Below are 19,338 nucleotides of genomic sequence, written 5' to 3'. Positions count from 1 at the left end.
AAGTCCCCAGAGACTCAAAAGGTTAAAATGTCCAACTTTACAGCAGAAATAAACATGTTTGCAGCCTGGAAGAAATGGTTTTGGTCTCTGTAGTTAATTTCCACAGGAGGTGAATTTTCATTTAACTCACTTGTTTAAATTTTCTTTAGTTTAAGTTTATGCATAATTATGGGTATTGCTGCTTTGAGTAACAGTTAGCCACTAGGTTTCAGCAACCAGGCTTCATTCGGCCCACCTCGGCTCCAACCATGCTCCACCTCTTTGCTCATTTTTGGATTAGCCAGGTGTTTGTCTTTTTCTCACAAGCTTTTTCTTGTGCAAACCAAGTTGTAATTTCCTGCCTGATGCCAAAATCCCTATCATACTGAACTGGTTTGGATTTACTATTGCAGATTATGAATATTATAGATACTGTAAAAACATTGTATGAGCTGAGTGGTGCACACAGTACTACCATACTAATTTGCAATTAATCAGTTTACCACAAACAAATTGTTCACTTTGAACCCGGACTCATTGGGACCCCTGAGGCTCTTGGGCCCTTCGCCTAGTTGGTAACGCAGCTTTGCAGCAGGGCCGCTTCCATCATGTGAGGTTTTACAATTATTCACATGCTCGTGTTTTTTTCTTTCTTTTCTTTTCTTTTGAGGATTTTTGTGACTGTGACAGGAGTCTAAGCTCATTCTGTGCCCCACATAAATCTGAAGCTTTTGTACTTTTTAATTATGGGTGAATAAAAGAAGAAGAATGCCAAGAAACATTTCTCAGAGATATACTTGGCAGCGAGGAGCATTAAGGGCCAGTGTGGCTCTGCTGTGTGTGTGATTGAAGAGGGAATGATCAGTCCTCACGCTGACCACATATCTTCTGATTGTCAGTCACTGCTGCCCTGTCCCTTGAAATTTATCTCCAGGTGTGGAAATTATGCTGGGATATCAGATACTGAAGCTTTGTCCCGTTTGGTAGTTCAGTGAAATTAAACCTGTATTCGTTTCTGCTTTGGACAGTTTCCTCTAAACCTGTCTGTATTAACAGTCGGGCTGGACTCAGGACTGCTGCATTTCAGGTAGGAGACGCATCTGAGTGAGCAGGTCTACACGCAGGCTACCCCACGGTCTCCTCCTCTCCGCCCTTCTCACTCTGCCATTGGCTAGCACGAGCCAGGCTCCGGGATGATGATGCCTGGATAGGGGGGTAAACTCGGAGCGCACGTCTCCCCTGCTGCGCACACACGCACAGCAAAAGTGAAGTGAAGATGCTTCTTCCCTCTCGATTAACAGTCCAGCCCGTAAGCCATTCACTTCTCCTGACTCTTCTTCTCCTGCCAGAGCGCCAAACTGTCCCCTTCACTGGTTTACGGGGCTTGTCCAGCTTGGAGGAGGCGAGAGGAGGCACCACAGATCCGGAGCACCGTCAACCCGGCATCGTAACCGTGGAGAGCTACGCGTCGGTATGGGTGCGCTGACAAAAGGACGTTACCTCTCCATGGCGGGCCTCCTGCTCCTTGTTTATTGCACAGTGTCCGTAATCTCGAAAGGTAAGATCCGTGTCCGTGTGCATGCATCGCCACTATCACTGTCACTGCTTTGAAAAGCCTTTTCCCCTGCGTGTTGAAAAACATCCTTGTGCCATCCTCGTGGTTACGCACCACTTGTCACGTTTCTGTCGCGTTGTGCAGATATTTTAGATGTTTGGGAATGTTTGCAAATCGACAGCTGTGCACATTCAATTTTCAACGTGGGCTTTTGATTCATCCGCGGACTTGCTGTGACTGTTTGAGCTCTCTCTCGTCCGATGCGCCGCAGAGCTTCAGCTATTGATTCATCAAGCCACAGCTCACACTGCCAAGTTCTCACACTGTTTATCTTTTTCATATTACCATCAGATCGATGTTAATTGTCCCAGTTTCACTCAGTTCACGCAGTCTTTAACGAATCCATCATCGCGACCGCGCTGCGTTCAGGAGCAGGATTTTAGCCCGACACGCCTGTGCAACAGGCATGTCAACGCATTTTCTCTGTGAGTTGCTGTACTGATTCTGTGGACGACTGTCTTCATTGTCCACTCCCTGATATCAAATGGGGACACAGTGTCATGGAAAATGAGGGGGTGTGTTTGTGCAGGGCGCAGGATCTGGCATATATGTTCAATTAAAGCACAAAATAAGAAAAGCATTGTGCCGCTGACGCACCGAAAACGCAGTTTGAAAGGGCAGGAGGGCTGGATTTCAACAGGGTGACATGCATTTTATGGAACATTTTGATCATTGTTCAAAGCCAGGTGCCCATGTGGTTTATACAAAGGAAATGAACATGTTTTACACATGTTTCGTAGGTAAAAATACACTTGAATGTGTCATGGCGTGCCAGGTAGGGGGAAATGGGCGCCTGTCCCAGTTTGATGCTGTATATGTTTTTAATATATAACAAAACAATCGGAAAAAAGATGATTTAGAACCCATAAAAAGTGATATTTGATGCAGACTCTTTCATAGCTGAGGTTTTTGAGTTGTAGCCCCTCCACTGAAACTCACCCATTTTAATTAAATGTATCAAATGAAGGACACAACTCTGCAAGAATCAGTTTGTTCAGTCATCTAATTGTGTCTTTGTTGATCTTATCTGCTGAGAAACTGCTCATCATTCTCTGCATACTGTAACGGTCGCGGCACTGAAGAGATTCCTGTTACTGCAGGTTAGAAAGGAGCGTGCACAGTGATGCTGTTTCAATCTGACATGGTTTCACTTCCCCCCCCTTCAGAGCCACATGTTCTAAACTGACTGTATGACAGCCCATGGGCCTGAACAGAGTGCAGTAATGGATTGAGGTCATAACATCACCATCCCATGCTCTCTAGGGTCACTTAACATGCATGTGCGCTTTGCACATGCATGCTGTTATGCTAAATGCTAATGCAATTATGCTCTGTATTTAAACTAGTGCCTACCAGCAACGTCCTATTGCGACCTCCATCGCCACAGGTTGCATACAGTGTGTTTACGAGCCAAGAGAAGTTTAAGTTGTACTCCAGCTATTTATTATTGCACCATGCAAGCTGAGGGACTGAGAAGAGGCAAAGTAAGAGAGACGAGTAGCAAAGGCTGAGATATCCCAACTGCTACTGCCTGGTATTGGTGAAGCTCCAGAAATTCTGGATCCTACAATTCCTGTAAGGCAGCTTGATTACACCCTGCTTTCATTACACCCTGTTTGCCTGAACACTGGCCACATGGGATCTCTGGGAATCATCATTTAGCATTTAGATTAAAAGGCTGATCATACAAACAGATATGCAGTTTAATTCTTTGTCTTAAATTATTTCAGCTGCATATATTATACAGCACAATAGCAGTGTTTGAAATGAGGGGACTTCAATACACAGAAACTCTGGAGGGGACAGTGCACTTCAGACTCCTGTTCCCCCAAACTGTGTTGTTCTACTGTTAACTAAAGGAATCGAAACCAAAGAGTTCAGAGGCAGAACTTGTGAGGCGGATGTTCTCTGGGCAGACCGCTTGTTCACTGCTGTTAAGGAGTCACTTTGAATTTTGACTTTATTCAAGTTTCTCTTTGTCACTTTCTGCGTGCAAAGATGAAGCCACAGCGGACTTTGATGTCCGGCAAACAAGCCAAATCTACGGTTCCTTACTTAAAGACACCGGGACTTTAGCTGTTAATGGCACGGACACATCTTTCTTTCCCAGAGCATCCTTTAATTCCTTGTTTTGTCTGAGCATCAAGCTAAAACTCAAAGGTCAAACTCTCACACTTGAGAAGATGAAATCACAGGATGTTTGATATTTTTTCTGAAAGAATCATTAAAATGATCAACAAGTATATTCACTTTCTGTCCGTTGACAAATCAGTAAGTCCACAGATCATTCGAGCTCCAGATGCAGCTACAGTAAGGTCTCACTCAACGTGAACGCTTCCATCGTGTTTGCAGGAATCAAAGTGACATTTCATGCTGTCTCCAGCTCCTCATGTTTGGCTCAAACGCCTCCCGTGTTGCCAATTCTCTGCACGCCACATCAGTCTCAGAGGCCATAAACTGAACAACAGGTGTCACACGGACATCCCCCCGCGAGGTTGACTCCATTAGCCAATGGCAGCAAACCCAGCGGTCCGGCCGCGGCGGGACTCGACAGTGCGAGCTCGCACTCAGCGAGATTTACGCTCTCAACGACCAGCAGTGATGTTCACAGGGCCCGTTGGCTGGGACGAGACTCACGCGAGGGGTCACGAAGGGGGGCTCCTCCCGTGTGAGTAAGCATGGTGTGGCCCGGAGGGGAACTTTAAAAGGCTTTTCTATCATGTTGCACAGTCCTGGTCATGAAACACATCAGAGATATTTCCAGCTTCATGAGCAGTGATATTAGATGTGACTTCCTTATGGATCGTGTTTCGACTACGACCATGCATTCATCTCTTCATGAAGCCCTACTTGGAAATGCAAAAAGGCTACTTGAGAGCCTTGATATATAATATCCCTTATAACCTGGCTTCTGATGAAGGCCTTGTTGATTACACTTGACACATTGGCGAATTTATTTGGGACCTGATTATTAATTTTTTGACGTGTGATTTAGCAAGAGAGCGGGTGTGTATAGAGGAGGAAAAATAATGAGCAAGGGGATTATGCGATATTTGATTAAGGACTGTTGATGCCACCGAGTTCATTTGCCAATAATTCAGCATGCACTGCTATAAGTTTTCCTAATGCTGTATATGGTTACAAGAATATGTTATAAGAACTGGGTAAGGAGCTGCTAATGCCTGCACACATGACCGGCCCCTGGTGGATACCTCATTTGATGAAGATTAGCAGCAAAAAGCATCTCGCCTCACTGAAGTAACCGTCGCCACGTAGCACGTTGCTTCAACGTCATTTGACGTGGACTCCCGAGGCGTTCGTTCCCCCTTGACCTTGCGCTGCAGATTATGCTTCTCAGTTCCTGTTCTTCACGTCGGGCAGCAAAAGAAAAGGAGAGAGACAGCAGAGTACAAAGGAGGCACAAAACTGTGGCCACTTTTGTTTTCGAGAAAAAAAATAAAAAATCTCAAGGTTTTTTATTTTGCTGTGTACGGTGCTTTCATGAAAACAGACAAAGGTCAAATCTGTTATTTTCCCTCAGAGAAAGTAAAGGGGCTCTTATATTTTCCCTGCCGATCCCAGAATGAATCATCATAGTCAGGCTGCCGTGGGTGACAACGTGCGCAGTTCAGTGCCCAGATTTACATTTAAATGAAACCAAATGGCTGTACATTCAGAAATGATATACAGTAATGATGATGGTAATAAAAGCAAAGTCCTCTTTCATATTGGGCTGCCTTCTACTGGGATTGCTGTCATTTGGGGACTTTGCAGGTACAGTCAGTGAGTTATGTCTTTGCTATGTCAAGACTATTACCTTCACATTTCAACGAGTGGATTCATCAATGTGCTGCCTAACAGACTTAATGTAGTCAGCAATCAGCCCGGCAGCTCGTTGGGTTCTCCTGTCTGCGATGTGGCTGAATGACACTGAGACATTCGGCTTTTTCCAGCGACTGCACGTCGTCTGTATCTGTGGGTTTACGTTGCAAAAGCCTGACACATTCAGGGCGTCTAATAGCCTGGTTCCAAACCTTTGTAGGATCATCTGGGGATGTCATCTTCCTGTACCTGAGCCAGGAAAGTCGTGACAGAAAACCAAAACGGCAATAAGAGTGGATGAGATTGATGCAGCTGCAGGTTGCAGCTTATTTCTTTGATCAGCACTAGAAACATTAAAGCAGCGCTGATCAATGCGAATATGTAATGTGAAAGATGTTAGTGGTGCCGACACTCCCACAGAGAAAAATCACCCAACTTTGCAGTTCCCTCAGCTCTGTGTAGCATTTTAGCCTCTTTGGTCATTGTTTTGGTCTTCCTGGAGGCAGCTTTAGTGCTTTGGTTCAGTCTTGCTGCTCTCGTCTACCTGTGTTCAAGCAAGCTTTGATAAACCTGCTGTGCACCACCTGCCCGGCGCCGAACTGTCAGCAACAACAGCGAGTTAGCAACAAGCTGGCGACCACAGTGAAGCAGCTAGCAGCTAAAGAGCCAGATATTTCCCTCCAGGAACTGTTGGAAGCCAAAACCGAGCTCAACAGAGAGGACTGGACTGGTCAAAAATGAACGCTAATACGTGTACTGTTTGCTAACATGCTAGCCACAGCAACAAAGTGACAATAAGGTGGTAGAAGCTAGGTCAATGTTGTATTTGCACCGTGTTCGCTATGCTAATGTTTACGGCAATGTGGCCAAAAAAATTAATTAACTCTTGTTCATGTTAGCTGAACCATCCAGAGAGTCGGTCACTGCCAATAGCAAGCGCTGCCGTGTTTGGCTAACATGACCATGATTTCAGCCTGAATAACAAAGTGAAACCTGAATGGCGGTTAAGTGTGATTGTGAGGCGAGGTGTCAAATACAGTCATTTTCACGTTTGCACAACACTGGTTTGTACAAAAGAAGTTTGGAGCTGAAATGACAAATTGAATAATTTATTAGTCATCCAGCAGAGCATTTATCAGTTAGACAGAGATAAATCACCATTGTTTTAGGTAAAATACTGAACTTTCCAGCTTCTCAAATGTGGGAATTTGCTGCTTTTTTTTTTTTTTTTGCTTTGTATCATTGTAAATGCCACATTAAGCTCTCACAGTCTTCCTCAGTAGATGGAGTTTGCTTTGACTGAGGATAAAGCCAGTTAGTGGACCTTGAGTCAAGATTGAATTGCCAGAGAACTTCAAAGATGTCACCATTAAATTTGAGAAATATTGATAGATTGGTATTTCATTTTCTGAAAATGATTAATTGGTTAATCAAGAATATGATCTGCAGAGTGATTAATAATGAAAGTATTATGTTAGCTGCAGCTCTACAAAAGTAAACATATTTCCGTCACTGCATTTGCGATGATACTGTAATTATTACAAACAGCAATGCTGACATTTTAGTAATCTATGTTTTCTTTCGCTCCTTCACCCTCAACTTTTCCATTTCCCGAGAATCGGCATGCTGTGCACGCCGTTATTTAGAATTCCTCTGAAAATGCTTGAGTCATGATGGCCTAATCTGTCCTGGACGAACGCTGTAGCTTCCGTCCTATTTAATCTGAGGGGACGGCAATCAGGACAGGGTGAGAAGGCCCACTCGGTCACAGTGCTAAATCATGTAACAAAGCCGCAGATTCCCTTCATCCATCTCAGTCAGGAGATTCAATCAGTTGTGCTCTTGGAGCCACACGTCTCCATTCCACAGTCCTGCCTAGACTGCGTCGCAGTAGGTCTCTTTTTAAATACTGCAATCTTTGTATGTGCCCTGAGTGATACATGTGGACACATCTTTTTTTTTCTATGATTTTTTTGTTTTTTCAGCACCTGCAGAAGAAGTCCCTGTGGGTGAAAAACACTTGGGAATTAAATGTGGTGGGCGGAGGAGTCACTGTGCTGTATAATGATGAGCAAAAATTATTTAGGCAGAGTAAACTGCCTTTAAAAGAAGAGCTAGAGATGAGGTGTGTTGTTCCTACAATACAGTTTATAGACATCTGGATTGATATTCAATTTGATACTTATACATTTGAGGCATTTAGCTGATGTTTTTACACATAGAGGCAATGAACCAATCATAATGTATTCTGCACTGTTAAACAATACATACAGCCAGTAATATGAAGTTCAAGGGTCAAAACAACAGTCAGACAGTATAAGAAAAAATAGATTATATTGACAATGTCCATGGAATATTCATACATCATAAATAATAGATAAGATCTGCGGATAGAAATTACAGCGTGGAAAAAGTAGTTTTTCTATCTCTGAATGGCTGATAGCTTATTTTGCAGAGCAACCTAAACACACACTGTAATGAAGTCATATACGAAAGTGTGCTTAAATATTCATAACTATTAATTGAATATCATTTTCATTTCTGTAATCTTTGAGGATTCTTACATGTGCTCTAAATAAATACATCTTTATTGCTGCAAACGGTAATTAATCACACTTGTACTGTGGAGCAATTACTCCTAAGCCTCAGCACAAGTAGAACACGGTGTTTATGAAAAAACAGCGCTAATGTGTGTTTTTCACATTAATTTGGCCTTTGCTGCAGAGCAATCGCTGGCATCAGAGCAGTAATATACTCCAAATTTAGAGGTGTCAGGTTGTGCAGGCGCCATGAACTTCTTCGTATGTGTGTTTACAGATAGTTTGCACCAGATGAGCTTTTTACAAGGCTGCTTTATGATAGCATCCTATTTAGCAAACCTCCAAGCATCCATAAGGCCTATTGGGGGATGTGTGTGTGTGTGCATGCACACACGCAGACACACATAGTAATTAGGAATCTCACACACAGTCCTGTGTAAATTATATTTATGCTACAGGACATTGCTGGATGGCATCTGGGTGTTAGCTCCTATGGAATCAGAGTCAAGTGAAAGGCGAGCCCTCATCTCTTATCAAGTCGGAGAGAATTCAATATTGTTATCGAAAAACATGTCCCCTTGATGTATGGGTCATTGCTGAAATCTATGTCAGCCGATCTCAAGTAAATGGCCTTTTGAATGACTGGGTTCTCTAAGTGATTCTCTCATAGACCATCCTTTGGAGCCAAGGTGTAAGAGTGTCATTGTATACTGCATGGTGTTGACCACCATTTGTTCTTTATTAGCCATGCTACTGGCTGCTTTGGTCCAAACTGAAATAGCTCAACAGTTACTGGATGGATAGCCACAAAACTCATTCAGGACATTCAAGACATTCATGTTCCTGAGAGGATGAATCCTGCCGACTTTGATGATCCTCTAACTTTACCTTCAGAGCCTCCCGCATCGGCCTCTGCATTGACAAAAATCAAGTTTTTCAGATGATGTATTCTAATGACTTCTGTGAGCCTATGACTTTTCCTCTTGTTCCACATGAGGCTGACACTTGTGGTTTTATGTTTAATGTCTCAACGACTAATTGATGGGTTGCCATGAAATCTGGTACAGACAGTCGTGTTCCTCATCAGGATGAATTGCAATGACTCCGCTGACTTGTCATTGAGCTCCACCATCAGGTCAAAATCTCAGTTTTTCCAATACTCTGGTTTATGAATAAATATTATATATACAAATGACATTTCCATCAGCCTCATCTGTGTTTACGTTTAGTGCTAATGCGCAAATGTTAGCGTGCTAACACATCTGCAATGGTGAACATAATGCTAAAATGGTCAACAAAATATCTACTTAACACCTACCCATTTAGCTCAAAGCACCACTGTGCCTAGCTACAGCATCACAGAGATACTGGTACGGCTGATAGTGTTGTACAGTATCTGTATTTCTGCTTTGCCTTTTCAGATTTTCTTCACTAAATAAGGTACAGCCTGGTTGATGTCAGCCTTTGAGGGTCTCTGCTGTTCTGAACCTGTTACAACAAAGCCATTACGGAGTGTAGTAAATCAGAGAGCCTAGAGACAAAGAGTGATGGGCAAGATTTCATTTAGCCAGGAAAGCACACAGCATAGCAACCCAGCAACATGAGGTGCCTCCACTCAAAGGCCAGTGGTTGTAGAAAACCCTCTCCAGTACATAGATCACAGGTATTTTCTTGGACACCTGATGTATGTCTTTGATATGCCAACCCCTATGGTTCTCTGCTGTTGCAGTACCCACTCTCATGGCCTTGGGTCAGCTGTTCAAACATGTCCTCTGTTGATCCATGGTGCAGCAGCAGGCCTGCCGGGACAGAATAGTGCTGAAGGACAAGTTGTGATGAATGGACTGCCGAGCGCCAGTCTCAGCTCGCTGTGTCCCGTCCTGCCTGGAGGACCTCTCGGTCTCGCTGGTGGGCACATGTTAGTCATTGGACCATGCTGTTTGTGACCAGTGGTTGACACACACAGGTGCTGCAGAAAAAGACAGGGAAATGATTTAATAAACACAGTTTACCCTCAATGTGAGGCCTAAGATATGTGAAAATATGGTGAATGAACGATTATTTCCTTCTGAAATGCAGTTATTAAAGCATTAACTTATAGAAAGTTAGGCCGTCATGGGGGCAATTGATTTATTCTATGAGTTGCTGTCTATGTGTTTACTCTTTGAAAATGTGTTGGACTGAGATAAGACACAAAGGAGGAGCCTTGATTGTTCTGCACCGCAGTTCTACAAAAATCTAATAATCTCCCAATTATTTGGAAAGTAGAGCACATCTACTGTAATGCTAAAGTGATCAGTCGATTCATTGATTGGATTGAAAAAATAAGTCAGCCACAATTTGTTGTCATTCCATCTTTTAGATATCAGGATTTTCATGACTGTTTTATAGACGAAACAATTAATGAATACATGAAAAAAAAAATATATTAAAAGATAATATAAAAAGAAAAGACGAAACACATAGAATAGAATAAACACAGTGCAAGTGTGTGAGCTCATCACAGGTGCATGAACCTGGGTTTAAAAACCGCTACAGCTGGAGCAGGTCTGAGATCCTCTGGCAGTTTGTTCCGGTTTCATGCAGCAGAACAGTTCAGTGCTGCTTCATCATGTCTCGTGTGGACACGGGGCTCAACTCGCTGACCTGAGCCCATGGATCTAACAGCCCTTCTTGGTTTGCATTTGTTAAGCATATCAGAGATGTGCTGTCAATAACTAAAATCTTAACCACAAACTAAACTAACACTAACAACTAGCTCCATGCAGTGGCTAGAAAAGACATAGAGAGAATGCATTTACAGGTACGTAATTAGCAGGAAAACAATGATAGGAAATAGGCTAAGTTTACAATAGGTAGAAGTAATTTCTATATATTAATTTGTTACATAATATAATTACAAAAAAAAACCAATCTTATCTCATTTGTGCATTATGAATTATATGAAAAAAGAGAATTACAAGCAGTTTAACTTAATCTACCACCCACTGAACACGATTTAGAACTGCTGCCGGTACTAACATCACATGAACATGATTAGACAAATTAGACTCATCTTTTTAGCGACTGTGGTCGTTTACAGTTTACAACTTTTACCTTAAAAATAAGATGTCTTCATATTGTGAGAGCAGTCTGGCAGTCCAGTGAAAACTTCATGTCCAAATTCATTTCAGGGGTCTAACAATCAAAAAGTCAGTTTGTTTTGTTTTTGGCAGACCACTCCGAAAAGGGAGCTGTTAGAAGATTAACTAAATGATTATTATACATGAAACTGTTCATTGTATTTAAGAAAACACAGAACCAGAGGGTAAGAATGCAATAATGTATCAGTTTCCAAACCTCATTGACATTCAACAGTTAAATGAGGCCTCTTGAGTAGCACCGTGCTGCTTGTGCCCTGAACGCAACTTTATTCCACTGGGCCAAAGCTGAGCACAGCCATTCCAGACAATGCTTGAGATCCCACCGGACGGCATGTCCACTCTGCTCTGCTTTAGATACACACAGTTTCTGCATAGTGTTCAGCTCTGTGCAGGTTGATGCTGCACAGAGCAGATCGAGCGGGGTAGGAATTCAGACACAGGAACAGCATCTGGTCAACCATAAACACAGACAACAAAAAATAGACTGCTTATCTATAGTTGAAGCACAAAGTTTGAGGAAAAAAAATAAAATTAATAATAGAATCTGAGCAAGTGAACAGAATTGGGCAGGCTGAAACACTCTCGGTTGGGGTATGAAGCCGAGTGGAGGACTGTGGTCGATGGGATCAAGGCGTTGCTAGTACACAGCACTGGCAGACTAACCTGCTGAACAGAAAAACAGCTCCGGGTCATCTTGTCTGCATGTAATACATCTTGCTGCACTTCAACTTTTTCAGTGCTACAGACTGACGCCCTTTAAGAGGAGGTTGATGCTCAGAGATGAGCAGAACAATCAGAAATAAGCGTTACAGGCAGAAAAGCAGAGCCTCTACACGAACACAGACTGCTAATAAGCAGCCACAGCGGTGACTGGGATCAGGACGAGCTCGTGTTAGTTTAGGTCTGAATGTTCTTCTCTGCGGGCTTTCAAACCAAGCAAATGTACATTAACACATTTGGAAATATTTTTGAATACACAACTCGATTATATTACTATGCTTGTTCTTTCATACACTGAAAACATACCCAAACAAATTGTGGCCTTAACTCAGACCACAGGCCTTCTGTCTGCAGCACCACAGATACCCAAAGGTGGCCACAGAATCATCAAAGTTATTTCGAGAAGCTGTTTTCATCTACAAGTCCAGACTGTGGAGAAAAGCTCAAATTAGCTGCTTCTAACATCACAGTTTAATCAAGTTTTCACCTTCAAACATGTTGTGTCTCTCAGAGATTATCAACTGCAGCTTAAACACACATTAGACACTTGTAAAAACCACACAAGCAGGATTTGAGCGAGCGCCACGTCTTAACATCAAGTAGCATTGGGAACTCCAATCTGATTTGCAAATAATGACTTGACTAATCTTAGTCTAATTGTAGCTAAAATATTGCTAACAAAGCGGTATTTGTCATACGTGGATTAGCCGACGCAGTAAAGCCTCAGTTTGGAAGAGAGGAAGTGTGTCTGATAGACTGACTGACCTGAATTTGGCTCCCGATCAACATCTTGTACAGTGGGCAACTTTCCTCATTAGAAAAGTTTATTTTTCAGTTTTCGCCTTTCACTTCAAACTTTTCAGCCTGCATTATACCGGTTTCACATCATTTCTTCTGTCTGGGGTCAGAGACAGTGTTAGACCGAGCAAGTCACTATCATCTTAGAATGAGGCAGCACTGACTGGCCAATCAAAGCGCCAGCAGCGGATCATGAGATGTTATCAACTTGATATTTCCACACTGTTTTCGTGACATGATGTTGTACAGTTGTTGCCGTGTGGCAATGACATGTACACAGGACTGTTGTAAATCAGACCTCAGTCTTCTGATATCACTGTTTTGTTGGTGCATTTGTATAAACATCAGGTAGGAAAAAGTAGGAAAAGATATTGTGACCACATATAATCACAGTCACATAGTCAGGAGAAACTGTTAGTGTTCCTACATGTTATTTAAATCTAAATCATATTTATGTAGATATTGCGAACGACAACATGATTTTAACAAGAGGATAACCAGGTGATTGAAGTGACTCACCGTGACAAGGTTGGGATCTTTTATGGTAGCTGTCATGAAATACTACTTTAGTGGGCTCAAGGGCTCGATGCTGACTGCTGATGGAGGTGGCAGACTGATGGCTTTGGATGGGAAATGCATCACGTTAATGATTTTAAAGATAGGCCTATTTAGATGCTTCGTGTTGTGACTGCATCCAGCTTTTGTCCATCTATCCGGCCATGTAAATTCACTCAAACAGTGTGGAAAAAAGGCTGCTTTGGAGTTGTTTCAAATGACCCTGTGCCTGCAGCGAGTGGGCGTCGGACAGTGTTTCAAGTCATGTCCTGGAGATTATAAATACATCTCTGTAAACAGGCAGCTTCCCAGATGTTTTAGAAACAGCTGCTGTAAAACCCTCGCTAAAGACACCCAACCTAGGCAGTAATGGACTCACCAACTATAGGCCGATATCCAACCTTCCATTCATCAGTAAGATACTGGAAAAGATAGTTTTTAGTACAAATGAACTGCTTTCATAAAGAACATATCAGCCTTGAAGAATTGCAGTCAGTTTTTAGAACAGACCACAGCGCTGAAAAAATCAGTCACCTCAGATTAAACTCAGATGAAAATAAGATCTCAGTTCTTGTCCTCTTAGACCTCAGTACAGTGTTTGATGCTGTTGACCATGATTTCTTAATCAATCTTCTTATACAGCTGGTTGGCTTTTCTGACAGTGTGTCTGAGAAACATGACATCTGTTTTGGGGTTGCAGGCAGCTGCCTCGGCCCATTGCTGTTCTCACTGTACGTGCTGCCACAGTGTATGTCTCTATAGTTATGCTGATGACACACAACTGTACATCTCTGCCAAACCAAATGATGCTGCAGCTAAAGACTCCATTACTATCTGTATTTTTCCAATAAATAAATGGAGGAGCAATAATCTAAAAAAAAACAAAACAAAAAAAACCACAGAGACTTCAGCTCATTGAAAACTCTGCAGCTCGGCTGTTAGCCAGAACCAAGAGGAGAGAGCACATTAGTCCAGTTTTAGCTGCTCTGCACTGACTTTCTGTTACATTCAGAATTGATTTCGTATACAAAGCCCTTAATGGACAAGGACCAAGCTACAGTACTGAATCCCTTTTTCCCCAAATCCCTGGAACACCCTAGCTATAAATATCAGGGAAGCTAGCTTGTTGAATATTTTTGAAAGACAACTAAAAATGTATTTCTTCATTTTAGCCTTTAACTAGCTATGGCTTCCTGATACAGGCCTGAGATGTTTGTGCTTTGCCTCAGATCTGTTCACTGCTGCAGTTCTTTTAAAATGCTGTATTTTGCTTCTTTTACTTTACTATTACTCAGTGGTTATTTTCATCCTCGTGCTCTCTTACTGTTATTAGCAGGTGGTTTTATTCTCCGTCGTATTTTACATAAACTTTCTATCCCTGTTTTCATGCTCATTTTATGAGCACTTGATTTATGTGATTTTTTTGTTGTAAAGCACTGTGAGCTGCATTTCTTTATTATTATTATTAGTATTAGTAGTAGTAGTACTTCTATCAACCTAACTTTAAGACATTAAATTGCAAAATTTCCCAAAATGTGTGTTCTTTTATTTCACTGTTCTTGTGTTAATGAGGATGAAGCTTTGAGAGATGGAATGAAAACTTGGTGGAAAAAAACATAAATTCATTGAGGGTGAGACAGCAAAACAAGCAGCAGTATTTATGGGAGCTGTAGCATTAATTTCAAGAAAGAACACCACTGGTGTGAGATGGAGGCCACCGATCGTCTCACCATGGTTTCATTGCTTTACGGTCACTACACAAAGGCATTACAATAAATTAGACAGTGGTCTATTGATGCTTTCAAAATGCTCCACATGCATTTTTTATATTTTAGAAAGCTCCCAGCGTCGCCTTCCTCCTCAAAGGCACCTTCTTGACCACCTCCCTGTTTTATGGTCTATCTGTTTTTGACAGTGTGTTCGCTCACTAGCCACATGAGTCACATTTCTCATATAACATTACTCACTGCAAGTATCAGCCGGGATTGACAAATGATCAGAAGCAGCCTCTCGACAGTCGTGGCCACTGTGAAACAGAGGGTAATATGAAAATACATTTAAAGCCTGTCACCACGGCTGAGACATCAGGCATTAGTTTACAGCGTGCTGTGATGGCTTTCGGCATATTTCAAGATAGACTTCTGGACAGGAAAATGAGGTAGCCGTGTTTTGATGATAGCAGACAGCTGCTGCTATTTCCTCTGAGTTTCTTAACTGAAGGTGATGAAACACCTGGCATGTGGTTCCCCCTCCAACCTTTCACTGGCTATTTTTTTTCTTGCCTTTTTTTGTTTAATTGTACCATATAAAGCCGCCTTTGTATTTGAGTATGATGGAGGAAACTGTGGGCTGTTTCACTGGTTCACTTCAGACGTGAGAGGTCCTCATGGCTTGGCTCGTGACCTGTAAAGCATTAAGAATATGAATATTGTATTCCGCTCTGCTTTGTCTTGGCGTGGAGTGGCTGTGTATCTCTTCAGTTCCTCATGCGCCTAAGGCATCCTCCTACTGCCTTCTTTTCAGGCTCGAAAATTTCTCTTTTGAAACCCATTTTGGCTTTTGATACAATCTCAGAGTTCATCTGGGTCAGCGCCGCTGCGGATTACTCAACCCTCCCATGTAGACCAACATGTATTCATCTCAACCTTGTGGGCCATATTTGCATCTTTGCTGATTTGCTGTGGCTTGTGCCCACACGGCATGCTGGGGAAATGGTTCTTTTGTTGCTGTTGTGGTTGTCTTTTTTTAAGCTGCATTAGTGTTGGTTTAAATTAACAGCAGTTATGAGACAATGTGGCGTGCTCTGTCCCTCTGGCCTGAAGCTGCTGCTTGTTTGGGAACATCTCATGACAGCGCGCTGGTGTCCGTATGATTCAGCTGACCTCTCCCTACAGTTTATGACATGAAATGCCATCCAGATGAACGCTGTCTCAAGAGATTCTTGTGCTAATTGGATGATCAGCAGTGACCAGTGTTCGGTCGTGATTGCAGTCATGCTTCATGCTTGTCTTTGTGCAAGCACTTTCAAGTGTTGCATAACAGCATTCCCTTATGCCATCACCTCTGATGCCTACTATACATACTATGATATGACGATGGAATATATTGAATTGTATGTGTTTTGCAAGCGTGAGATGTGTCCACTTTAACTTGATGCATTTTCAGTATGTAACTGTAGCTAGTAGCCAAAGGTGCATGACTATCCATGGTGCAGATTCATCAGCTCCAGCTGTCTCACCATGGAGACAGCTAATTGTCTTCATGACTACATCATGCCTTTCGTTTAAAATACAGGAAGAATGCTTAAGTTATCGACAGGGAAATCATACAGCAGTTGCAGTACAAAGTGTAAAGCGCGCAATTGTACAGAGTGCAAATGTAAACAAAACAGTAAATATTGTCAGCAAGGTGCAAAAAACAGATGTGCACAGCTGTACACAAAGAGTTAATGCTGAGAATCGTCATATTAACAGGTTAACAGTGAGATATGCACAATATCAAATCAAATACAGGTAAATGTATATGGTTCATTCACAAAGGTCAGTGATTGTGGCCATGATATTTCACATAATTGCACCCCTGGTGCCCTGAAAGTTGTGATGATTGTAATGAACGGAGAGACAGCAGGAGGGGATTTTAACCACCTGAGCAGGACAGAGCTGAAATGGAGGCGAGAGCCACCTCAGCACGTTGCGGCTCTGCTGTCCGTCTCGCTGCCTGAGGTGGGTGTGTTTTAAACTTTGATTGCCACATGAAGAAGGGGTTTCCTGTGGCGTTCCGTGGTGCAACATGGTGGCACCTGTCTGCTGCTGTCGGTGCTCACAGTTTGTGCGACACCACCATGAATGAAGTCAAGGTGTATTCCCAGGTTCTTGTAAGCATGCACACTTTTCACGTCATCCCCCTGGATGGAGATGGGTATTTCCCACCACCAAATCCTTTGTCTGGCTAGTGTTGAGCTGCACAACGAGCTCCCATGACGCCCCAGCCTCCATCCCCTCACTGATGCAGTCCACGATTGCAGTGTTGTTGGAGAGTTTCTGCAGGTAGTGGAACTTGGAGTTGTGTGTTAAGTCTGAGGTGTCAGAGGTGAAGAGAAAGGGTGACAGGACCTCTATGTTATCGAGGAGATATATATTGATATATGTATAGTGAGGCTCTGATTATATTATCCACTATCATACCGTATACTGATATTTGCAGTGTGACCAAAAAGCTTATAAAAGCTGTTGTCACTGTGTCACTGACATGCCAACTGCTGACATCTGAAGACATATAGTGAGACTGCCATTAACGTGTGAATACAGGGACTTAAAGTGAGCTCAGGATGCAGAAGGTTAACAGTGATGTGATGATTACAAAGAAAAGAAACAAATCAGCATTTAGAATGCTGAAAACTTTTTACTTGACAAATAACTTTGAATAAAAATCATTAATGTCATAAATGAGTTTAATATTGATAACTGATTAAACCAACAAATCATTTTCACACTTCTCATAACACAATTTATTACGTAGTTCTAAAAAGTAAAGCAATTTGACATAAAGCATCATTCAAATCTGTCTACATACAAATGTCCAAACACTGACAAAGAGTAATTGTATACCTATTGTAAGCAACCAGACCCTCCCTTGGTCTTTGAGAAGGGCAGCTTAATGTCATGTTCTCAGCAGAGGGACACACACCGAGATAAGAGTCATCTCTTTTCGTCAACCCCTCTATGCTCGGGGCATGTGGAATCCATACCCGCTCTGCAAGCCAAAGATCTCCTGCCAAGTAACAGAAATCACCTCCAAACACTAAAAAGCTTTTAACGTCACCCACCAGCAGGTCAAAGATACACTCTGCCATTAGTGTGGGTATTGAGATGGAGCAGGAGTTTGGTAGAGGAGCATTTCGACATGATTTATAGGCAACAGCACTTATCTATTAACCGCATCAATGATGTTTTGCAGCAATATGAATTTTGAATAAAGCCTAATTAATGCAAAGTCATTGATTGGAGCTGACAAATCCATCAGACAAATAGAGCTATTTATCTTGAACAAACAGGGAGATTTGTGTTCAGTCAGGAGTACACACGGTGGCTATTCAGTAGTTGAAACAAACGTGACGGGGTGGTGGAGAAATATCAGGAATGAAATATCACCACTGGTTTTCTATAGGAAAGTGCCAGCATCCATGGTGAGGCGCTGGATCTGGATAGATGCATGCTGCATATGTAGACTGTGTGGAATAAATTGAAGTAGTCCATCACTAGCTTAAGTCCTTGAGTAATGAGTAGCCCTCGGGGCTGTATGGAAAGCAGAATGGTAATTGCAGACAAAAAGATTCTGAAAACCATTTCTAGACATTTTGCTGCACTTCAGTGGCGTCCGGAATATTCCACATTTAGTTCTGCCTCTATCAGCCACAGGGGAGGACAGGAATAGGGAAACACATGTCTCTCATTCAAGAGAAGTGAAAAGGCACAAGTAAAAAATAATAAGACAAATATCCAGACGAGAATTAAGAGGCATAATGGATTACATAAAATATAAAGTATAAAACCTTAAATCCGTGTCATTTCTTATAATCCCCATGAGCCGCTTCTGCTTTAGAGACATCAAGTGCTGCAAAGTACACTGCCGCACTGACTGTAAAAGCAGCATTGATTGGAAGAGTCTCTTTTATTGCTCTTCTAGTGATGATAAAGATGGGATTTCTGCTCTTTATCCAAACTTGTACTGGGACAAAGTGCGTATAGCTGCTCTTCAGGAGACCTCAGATCCTTGTGTTGCCTACCACATCTCAACGGATAGATGAGAAATGTTAGTTCGCAGCATCCATTAATGCTAGTCGTAAAAAAAGACTCCATAGACTGTCTTGAGCGTGACCGCTCATGCTCGGATATGATTCTTGTTTGCTGCCATCTGGTCTTAAACAGCAGCGTATACACACTGCTTCTCCTGCCTGCAGACTCTGACAATTGACCAACTGGTGGAAAACTAATTGCTTTAGTCGCCTTTAGTACGCTGCACTAACCTTGGGTAATTTAACAAAGAGTGCACAGCAAAGGAGGTCTGGCTATCTCGCTTATCCTCCGCTGCATCTGTCCCCCGAGCAGCCTACTATTGATAGGTCTATGTCGTTTGCTTTGCGCTCACTTGGAAGAACGGCGTAATT

The 19,338-nt window shown here is 42.4% G+C and overlaps 1 protein-coding gene across 1 annotated transcript in view; it reads left to right on the top strand.

Annotated features, from left to right (window-relative positions):
* The first annotated feature begins 1,452 nt into the window (after nt 1-1,452).
* Nucleotides 1,453-19,338, top strand: part of unc5db (unc-5 netrin receptor Db) — a 162,695-nt gene continuing 144,809 nt past the window's right edge. Inside the window, exon 1 of the mRNA XM_041937034.1 lies at nt 1,453-1,537. Coding sequence (XP_041792968.1) covers nt 1,453-1,537 — 85 coding nt within the window. The remainder of the gene's footprint in view (nt 1,538-19,338) is intronic.

The sequence above is a fragment of the Chelmon rostratus genome, chromosome 5 (assembly GCF_017976325.1).
Source record: "Chelmon rostratus isolate fCheRos1 chromosome 5, fCheRos1.pri, whole genome shotgun sequence".
Classification (NCBI taxonomy): domain Eukaryota; kingdom Metazoa; phylum Chordata; class Actinopteri; order Chaetodontiformes; family Chaetodontidae; genus Chelmon; species Chelmon rostratus.
This window is presented reverse-complemented; position numbering and strand designations above follow the sequence as displayed.